Genomic DNA, 10,616 nt, shown 5'->3' on the forward strand with positions numbered 1-10,616 from the left:
GCTCATTCATTTATTGTGTCATTCTTGTTATAAGTCCTGAATGGTGGTTCTCTATAACAAATTGAACATGAAATTGTAAATTTATTATCGAATATGGTCGAGTATTGTGAGGATACAACTTGAAGATAGTTGAATATGGTTTGATGGTAGTGAGGATAGGAGAGAAAGAGATAGTAGAATGTGGGTTGATGGTAGCAAGGATAAAAGAGAAAAGAATAGAATGTGGTTTGATGGTGGTGAGGATAGGAGAGAAAGAGATAGTAGAATGTGGGTTGATGGTAGCAAGGATAAAAGAGAAAAGGATAGAATGTGATTTGATGGTGGTGAGGATAGGAGAGAGAGTAGAATGTGGTTTGATGGTTGTAAGGATAAAAGAGAAAAGGATAGAATGTGATTTGATGGTGGTGAGGATAGGAGAGAAAGAGATAGTAGAATGTGGTTTGATTTAACGTGAGCATAGTAGAGAAATAAATGGTAGAATGTGTTTTAATGGTGTGGTTACAAAAGGTGAATAGACGGTGATATATCAGATAAGTGGTTTGATTGTTGGTGTTGATTACAAAGAAATATGTTGCACACTGCAATAGCTCTAAATACGAACTACTAAGAGTATGCACCAACATTTAAATAATTCTGGTAATAGATCAATGTATAAGGCTGTAATGAAAGAAGCTGGTTGCATTGATGATTACAACCTTTTTATCATGTTGGAGATGTGCAGACCTTGGGTTTACACAACACAAGTCAAAATTCTCTCTGGTAGAAATTGGTTCTAAGACCTGCTCCAGCAATGATTGCTCTGCAGTCACTACCCTACACTTAAGTAATTTCTAAACTTCAACCCTGGACCATACACCATAAAAATGAACTTAAAACTACATAGTAACCCTGACTGTAATGCAATTTCTGTGAAGAAATAAAGCCCAGAGAAATTGTCACCACAGCATATGATGAGACACCTACATATTAGATTCACTAAAAGCACAACTCCATTCACATAAAAGGTGGCATGTTACACACATTTGTCCAGAACGTTGGCTCAATACCCACATCTCTCTGCACATAATTTGGCAACTGTATTTTTCTCTTAAAATTGTTCTGGAAATATTTTATTTATATTTTTGAAATTTTAATGTATGTTTTGTTATGATTAACCGAGAATATATTTTCTGTTGACTTCTATCACTACCCAAAATTCAGATGGCATGCGTATACATTTCTATAATCATCACACATGTACATTCATCCAATAAAATAAACACAAACTTTCTCTATGAAATGCATTGTACATTTATTCATCATCATCATCTCACACACTGATTGCACCATTCATTGTTCAAAATGTATTCTTTAAAATGTAGATGAATATCAAACCATACTTGATCAGGAAGAAAATAGATGACAAAAAGGTTGTATAAAGATCACTTTTTCATAAAGATATATGGCAACTCTTTCATTTGAGTATCAATGATGTCACAACTTGATTCTTTTATTTATATATCCCTGCATCTTCTCCTCTTGCCTTTGCACAAATTGCATGAATTGAGTTATTTTGTGCTTTGCCCATTTGCATCTACACAAGAAAATCATTTCTTCCATAACATTTCAGGAATACTTCTGATGATTTTGTATAACTGTATCTCCCCTGTACGCAGTTACCTATGACAACCATCAACCAGTGATCTGCCCTTTTTTTCTTTCTATTTTTGGTAATTCTATTAACAAATCTGTTTCTTAAATAAAGATAAACAATATCAAGAAAACAGCGTAACAATTCTTAACTAAAAGAATTACACGAAAGATGATGCAACTGTTGCATTGTGGGGGCAGCCCTTGGCCAGAATACTACATGTGCATACAAAAGGAAGAGGGCCTCGGTTCAGCATTGACTCTTATTTGAAAGATGGGACTGAAAAGCAGCGATGATTCTAGTGGTACCGGTACTTGCTAAAAAACCATTAACATTAATTTCTTTGTATCATGATTTCACTGTGCATCTCATAATCCAATTCACCATTTGTGAGCTTCATGCCTGTAGCACATTCTCATGGTATGATATGGTATTCATTGTATCTTCTTTGCAAACAAAGATTTTAAATTGTTACTTGGTTTGTTATACATGACTAATATATACGTTTCAAAGGTATCTATCTGCCTTGTAATAAAAATCAACTACATTTACAGGATTTAAAAAATATTTAAAAATTATTGTAATTTTAATAGTTGATATAAGGATCTTTTAACTCTGGATAACCCAATAACCTATAGCACGACCACCTCAAGTAAATACAGTATTAAGGTACAATAATGAATAAATCATAATCCGAGAATCCTAAATATACTTCAATTTTCTCAACACTATACTGAACATGTGTAGAGAGAAGTGGATGGATGTCAGAACATGATAAAATAATGAATTTTAGAAATAAAGGTCAATCCCAAAACTACACATACCAGGGGCAAGTTTCTTGAAAGCATCACAAGTCTAAGTCGGGAATAACCGATGTGAATTTTATAAGGCAATTTTCTTTGAGGTGTCCATACATACATACATACATACAAGAACTCATGATGGTATTGTTAAACTTGCCCTAGGATTTTAAGTTCCCAAATATCAAAACCCTTAGTGCCAAAGGATATTCTACAAATTACATACAACATACAGGGTTGCAGTAAGGCATACAAGAAGGGAACATATAAAAGGGAGTAACAATTTTATAATGCTTAAATTAATTAATGCAAATCAAAAAATGGGTTTCAAATGTTCACAACTAAAATGAGAAATAAACTAGTCAAAGAGTACTATGGGCTTTATCTGATGATTAAGAATGAAACCGCTGCATCACTTGAAATGAGAAACCTTGCAAATGGAATAGTATATTTGTGCAATGTCAATTCCTCACTAATGATTGCAGCACTCGTTTAGATCATCTTCAAATCTCAGCTTGGCTACCTCTGTTGTTGTAGGAGGTCCTGAATATTACCGCACCCTCTGAATCTGGTCTATCTGGTTCATCCTTTGGATGGCAGCAGAGCATGGGAGATCTTCTCATAAACAACAAATGTAATACAGCATGCAGGTGTGACTCTTAAGAGGTTTGGCATCAGTCCCTTGTAAAAACCTTTCCATCCTTCACCCCTGTAACACAACACATACCAGAAAAGATGACATGAATGTGCTGCTTTCCGGTCGTAGTACCCATACATTATTACAGCTAATCAATACATATATTATTTATTCATAAGAGGGTACGTCCAAGATATTTGATTATGTTATGTCCCGTCTCTTACCCATATGGTACCAAGAAGACAGAAATATATATGAAAATTAAAATGACATGTTTGATGTTCTTTGTTATTTGGTTTTACCAAAGACCTAGGAGTGCTATCAACTTGATAGAACCATTGGGTATACCAAAAATCTTGATGATGTCAGTTATATATGAGACAAAATACATCAGACTTGTTCTACAACAAAAATAAAGGTTAAAAAGGAAATGCCACATCATCAATCTGCCAATTTGTCTCCATCATATAGTGATCTTCATAGTTGTCTATATAATTGTACACCTCAATTAGAATAAACAACGTATGGTATGAATATTTGATACATTAAAATGGGACAAATGCCATAAAACATATTGACAGAGTAATAATAATAATAGCATAATGTTTTAACATCCGCCAATTCAACTCCGAATGGGTCCAAAGTGCTTAACAAGCAATTAAAATGTACATATTGAAACAGAGAGCAGCAAGTATGGTACCTGTGTGTAATCCTAATTGTGTTGATGACTCCTTGGTACTGTGCATGTTGATCCTGTAACCTGGACCGTACTACCTGGTAGGGGTACGTTGTTAATACGGCAAACATCTTGGATAATGCTGCAAAGGTGATGTACTCTAAAGCACCCTGCAGAGAAGGAAAGAAGGATGGTTTCATATTCAAATTAACAAGTCATCTATACCTTATCCATATGATGATGATTATTTCATACAAAGTTTGCAAACTACATGAAAACAAACATTGAAAATATTGGCGCCTGAAAATAAAAGAGCTGAAAAAAATCATACATGTGACAAAGTTCATTCTTCAGGCAACCCAAACTCTAAACCATCACACAAATTCATTTTTAGTGTCAAACCTTGCTTAATCATGTTACAAATCCATGCAAATTGGCAAGATTAGCAGATTTCCTTTTAAGTGAATACAATGGTACACTCTCTCTGTATATCAATGAGTTATTACATGGTCTCAATGATAGTTTGATAAACGAATTTGTTAGTCAAATCAAATTTATGACTACTGGTAGTTTAGCAAGTTATACAAATATATATTTGTATAATGGAATTCATTTAAATGAACATAATAAGTACTGGTAGTATGGTGTTAGACGGAAAGCTTACCAGTTGTCCATTTGATGGAAGATTCATGTAACTATTATAAGATTTCTTGAGCTCCTCGTAGGCCATAAACTGCAATGCACCATGGGATACACCAAACAGTCCTGGAACGAGACCCTACAAGTTTGAAAGTAAAGTGGCAACCAAAAGAATATGTTATGAACTCAAAGCAACATCATTATTTACTTAATATGGGGATGGAGTCATTTTCTTACAGATTTTTTTACTAGGCCCATTGACAACACAGTACTAACATTATAACGTAATAAATATCTATTGTCAAATATTCAGTCATCACACAACAATAGCTCACGATGAAGAAAATATATTTACTTGACATCCCACAAAAATTTCTGTACATAGTATGCACCTACTAGAAGTTAATTTGCAATGGAATAGTGTCTTGTACAATGCAGACACAAAAACATTGTTTGGACTCACCTTATACAGTCCCCGTAGTCCTTCATATCTATAGATCTTGTACAAGGCATCTAACATCCCTCGGTATCTTCTACCTGAATGACCTGTATCTAACTTCTTGTCAATACCATCATACTGAAGACAGAGACGAGTTTTCACAACCCAGATAGGGTTAGTTATGAAGAGAGTCATCACACCTGTAGAAAATAAGGAAATCATAAGATGAGCTTCTGAGAAATGCAGAGTCTGATTGTAATAGTGGTGTAGCATTGCAACTAATCTCACTTGACACACTCAATCATGACGGTGAAATCTGGGAAGGGACAACATTTGGTCATATTCATCCTCTTTATTTCCATTACTTTAAAAAATATTTATCATTTAAAACAGGCATTGTATTTACCTCAAATGATATAGAACATTCTAGGTAAATTAATTTCCAAATGTCTTTTTCATAATACTAGAACTCCCAATTTATAAACCCCTGACCAAAGTATACTGGTCAGGATAGAAATCTAGATTCATCTTGGCAGATAAGCAAGCCAGTGTAGGATTCATTTCTATAAATTACCTATTTGATTCATATTCCTAGCCAGATAAATACATTTGATTCTCCTATTTCATAGAAGCTATTTAAATCATATAGATTGAAAATTTGCAATATCATTGTGAATTCTCATTTAAAGAAAGACAATATAATGTTATTGTGCGAGCCAAGAGGTATGTATCATACATGCCAACATTTGAAAATCAGAAATCTGTACACTATGTGCGCGAAGCGCACATCACGAGCGTGAAGCGCGAAGTTTTTAGCCGGGGTCCAGGGCCCGCTTTAGGGCCCTGGAAGCTCTGGGTTTCCAGATGCTCTCTGGTGCAATCTGAGCCTATTTTAGGGACCATTTCCCCTAAAATTCAACCCAAGTTTATGGGTAATTTTTGTGTCATACCAAACAAAAAAGTGATTGAAGTGAATTCCACATTTTAATTTATCCTTGGCAGAGGCAGAGCATATAATATTAATAGACATAGGTCTAGATTTAATTAGCCACTCATGCAGAGTGATGCATTTAAGTCTAGTTACTTTTTAAATAATTATACATGACATAGATCTATGCATAAAATGAGACTGGCAATAATGGTATTCAACTTTCCAGACAACAGTCAACAATCCAAAATTATTGTAACTCATTGAGCTACATGTAAATGAGGTTGTCAAAATCAATGTCAGCAGAACAAGACATCTTGCCGACAATAAATGCAGTATGCATATTCCTCCCCTTTTGTGCTTGCTCTAATAAAGGGAAATCGTTCCTTGTATTCCTGTTTGTACTTCTGAATTCGTCTTGCTGCTGTTCCGCTCATTTTGACAGATTTTCTTCCGAGACAAATCACAAAGTATACAGTACCTCCGGACCCACGGTGCGCTAGCCGCGATAGCGAATGCATGCATGCTGATATGCGCATGCACACGTATAGAAATTATACTTACGAGATTTGCCAGCGCAAGTATTTACGTACGGAAACACATATCAGAGTGCACGTGGCGAGCAGCAACACGCTGCCACTGTACGTACATATCAGTGCACGCTGCACGCACCTTGCGCAATGCAATCCGTTCAGCACTCGATCGGAGGTACCTCGATCGGATCAATGCTATGTATGGAAAGCCAAATTCCCCAAAATCGGAACGTTCCGTTTTTTAGGGCTATAAAAACTTCAAAAACGGAACAGTTCCGTTAAAATCGGAACGGTAGGCATGTATGTATGTATTCAAAGAGATTAATCACCTGATTGTGCAGCAGCTAACATGTGATGACCAGCACCTAGTGGTGTAGATGTATCTGCCTGCATGTATGTCTTTATTGCATTGTAACTGCAGACAAATAAAACAAAGATGGAACAAATTAATTGAAATGCAGATGGAATGCAAAGAAACAACAGCATTCATCACAAGCTGAGAATGTTGTTAAAACGCTACAAGACACATGTCTCATGTCACATGTCACATGTCTATCTCATCCGATGAATTGGCATTCAGTTTGATCTGGCAAACACAAATGTGAACCTGGGTTCTTTTCGCGATCATTAAATCTTTCTGTCATGACTACAAGTGTACAGGACACCTCTCATATTGGCTGCTATCTTTTTAACACAATGGGAATAGAACAATTTGATCCCTGCACATAAATTTCTATCTCTAGCCCATTCTAATCTCCTGTATTCTTACAGCATAGTTGTGGACATATGAATTATTATGAACAATTACGCAGAAACATTGGTCAGTAGATTAGCTTTCAAGGCAAAACAGCAAAAATATGCTTAAAGAAAATTTGCCCCAATTTGATGTCAAAATTTCATTTAAATTGTATCATAACATGAAAGATGATGTTTTGTTGTTTTAAAAATCCCCTTTTTTTAATGACATTTTTCTTTCACATTATGATACAATTCAGGTGAAATTTGCCATCAAAACTTTCGGGCTCCGAAGCTTTTAGAGGGGCTTTAAAGTGTAAACTACACATTAATTCAAACCGAAATCTACAACATAAACTCACAAAAAGAAGTAGAATCCCCAAGATGCCCCAGCGCCCCAGACGTTGGGTATTACGCCTTGATAGAGTCCTCGATAACCCCTCTGTGTGACAATGCTCCTACAGGCATGGATCAGTCCATTGTATGTGGGTCGGGCTTGGTTACCATCATTCACTGGAAAAATGATATTAGACATGAATCTGAATCTAAATCTGAAGGATTCTGAATGTCATCTTTATCAGATCTTCCTCATACATTCATTGATCTACTTTTCTCATTGTTAAGCTTTCATTTGAGCCACTTTGATGCCAGAATTGTCCCCCCCCCCCCCCCCTTCTAACATAATCCACAATCCCGTCAATATTGGTTGGAAAAGGTGGTAATGTGGCAATAAGATTTATTGAAAGTGGTTGCCATATTTTTCACTCTGAGGTTCAAACTGGTAATTAGATATGTTATATCAAATGAATAGGCCATTGCAAACTTTTCATTCTGAGAGAGAGAGCACTCTCTTCACTAAAAGAATGTCATATTTGCCCTAACACTGCTCCATTTTAACAAATTATAACAATGCCACTTTTCTTCTTTTTGTTCACTTGGTATACATGCAAAATATACTTGAAAGTTTAATCTCAGTATTTAATTTACTTAAGTATTCAGTGGAACTTGGAGAGACACTTGATATAAAATTTTGGTTGATAAACTTGACAGATCACTATTGAAGTATTCAAATGACTCTTAGGTCCCTCAATCAATGAGATAGATGTCTCACCTTGAAACCTGATTTTAATGAGATCCAAAGGATGAAGAACCATAGTAGACAGAACACCTCCACTGATACCAGCTACCAGATGCTCGTATTTCAATTGAGAGAAGAGCGAGGATGCCTGCTTCTGAATGTTCTCTGATGCTGCTGCTGCTGCCATGGTTACTGTGTGTCTCTGTTGACTGTAACCAACTCCACACTGAGGATGATCATCAATAAGGCTGAATGGGATGAAAATAATTTTCAAATAAAAAGTGGAAGTTTGTATACAATTACCGGTATCTGTTTATAAGTGAGATGATAAAGCAAACTATATGTACATGTATATGATTTCACAAAGAGAAAAAAAGTTCTCTGTTCTATTATTCAACAGGAGTGTAAGCCTATTGAATGGAATACTGCATCTTTTGCTAAATTTGATAGTTTTTTACTTTTATTTTGTTTCATTTTTTTTTCATCTAAGGAAAGAAGAACGCTAAATATCAACGCCTTCTTTCCTGTCTCTCTGTCTTCTCTACTCTCTAGTTTTTCTCCCCCCCCCCCCCTCTCTCTCTCTCTCCCTTTCTCTCTCTCTCTCTCTCTCTCTCTCTCTCTTTTCACTCTCACTCAATTCGTTGGAGCGCTCTGGAGCGCTCTAACTAAGACCCGTTCCTCAGGAGCGGTTCTTAGGTGAGTGAGAACGGTCAAAGTGGTCCAGGAAGTGGACTTCTGGATCGCTCCAGAAGACCACCTTCCGAGCGGGTCTTATTAAGAGCGGTTTGGAGCGCTCTAATGTGCAATGTGAACGGAAGCGTACTTTGAACGGAAGTGAGCTAGTGACCTTCGGTGCGAAACATGTAGTACGGTACATACGGTTTGTATTCCGCGCGCAAAAAAATTGACCTGCTGACCTGAGCTGCCATAGCAACAAGACCACTTTGACTCGTGGAGCGGTTTGAGCCATAAAAAAACTGCTCGGAGTGTGAACGCTCGCAAACCGTTCCTCAAGACCCGTTCCTCTGGATCGGTCTAACTAAGACCACTTTCAAAGTGAGTGAGAACGGGGTCTAATATATACATACCATGTTAACAGCATGTAAACACAAGTGAAGAAGCAACCGGTGGCATATATGCCAACGTCATCAAGTCGTCTTATGTGATTAATTCCGGGTTTTGATGTTCTTGAATTCAAGCTTTCAAAGTAGAATCTAAACAATTATTTCTCCTCTGCATGACACTTTGTGAGCAAATTAATAGCAATTACTGTACTCTATGGCTAATAAGCTTTAGTTCGATATATGATTTATCCATTTCATTTTTCAGTTCGGAGATGGTCTTAGGTGAATACAGGTGAAAAGTTTTAACTCAGTTTAAATAGCTCACGCAGATATCAATATGTGGGGCAATATTAATTTCATTTCGTAAATATACGGGTAGGAAACATTTCAAACGGGATAATAAATACAAATAACAACGTACTTACCGTACTTAACCCACGTTAGCAATCCACTTTTGCATATTTACAGGTCACCGTGTAATATCTCTTGCTCAAACTATTTGCTGAGTATTCAGTTCGATGATATGTTTACATGTGCAGACGAAAATGTACTGCCAGTAATTATGGTCATGTACTGTGTGCACATGTGGGGCGGTGACGTGACGCAATCGTGACTCGCTAGCCTAATTATCATCTTTGTCTCATCACACCTCGATTTTTTGTAGACGCAAGAAGTGCTGAGTTATCTTTTTATTTTGCCCGCCATCCATCGTCATTGACGGACAAACATGATTTTTAAATGGCATACTATTCAGGGGCGACGGAGCGACTGCCAAAGTGAGGGGGGGGGGGCAGCACCGAAGAAAAGGGGGACTTTCTCAGTTTCTGGAGAAAAAAGGGGCACCGACAGAGGGATCTCAAAGCGGAAATATACAATTTGTTGGACATTGGCATAGGCGCCGGGAGGGGGGGGGGCAGGGGGCGCCCCCACCCCCAACCGAAAAAGTGGGAGGCAAACACAGTTTCGCCTTTTCGCCCCCCCCCCAAAAAAAAAAAAAATTAAACGCCCCCCCCCCCCCTCCTTTCAACAAGAAAAAAGGAGTGAAGATTCAATTCAAAGAAAAGGAAAGTTAACAGGAATTAAATTTCCTATACATTCCGCATGCCCCTATATTTATCAATGAAGGCATATTAGCGATAACCGCATATCATGGAAATATTGTGAGAGAATGGGAAAGCGTACGTTTGTATTTTTTTTATTATAGAGGTTCTCATTCGATACCAGTGATTTACAAATGTTGCTAAAATGACATGATTTTCCGGTATTTTTTCTCAATTTTTTGTAAATCGTACCTTTTTATGCGTTTGTTGGAGAATAACTTATTCCCAAATTTACAGTCGGGCGAAAAAATATGCTTGTTTAGAAGCCTTCATGTCAGGGCCTGCAGAACGTCGTGGCTCGGGGGCTCGAGCCCCCCCCCCCCCCCCCCTCACTTTTTTGAAAAAGTATTAGAGAGA

At 37.0% G+C, this 10,616-nt stretch overlaps 1 protein-coding gene across 1 annotated transcript; it reads right to left on the reverse strand.

Moving 5' to 3' along the window:
* Positions 1-1,272: 1,272 nt before the first annotated feature.
* On the reverse strand, positions 1,273-9,815 carry LOC577787 (mitochondrial folate transporter/carrier). Its single transcript, XM_777997.5, has 8 exons — positions 9,585-9,815; positions 8,129-8,343; positions 7,380-7,530; positions 6,612-6,697; positions 4,846-5,021; positions 4,408-4,521; positions 3,768-3,913; positions 1,273-3,139 (listed from the first exon to the last, which is right to left on the reverse strand). The coding sequence occupies exons 2-8, from the start codon at positions 8,280-8,282 to the stop codon at positions 3,013-3,015; spliced, it is 954 nt and encodes a 317-aa protein (XP_783090.2). The 5' UTR covers positions 8,283-8,343; positions 9,585-9,815; the 3' UTR covers positions 1,273-3,012.
* Positions 9,816-10,616: the final 801 nt, after the last annotated feature.

This window comes from Strongylocentrotus purpuratus, unplaced genomic scaffold, assembly GCF_000002235.5.
Source record: "Strongylocentrotus purpuratus isolate Spur 01 unplaced genomic scaffold, Spur_5.0 spur5_scaffold_7, whole genome shotgun sequence".
NCBI lineage: Eukaryota > Metazoa > Echinodermata > Echinoidea > Camarodonta > Strongylocentrotidae > Strongylocentrotus > Strongylocentrotus purpuratus.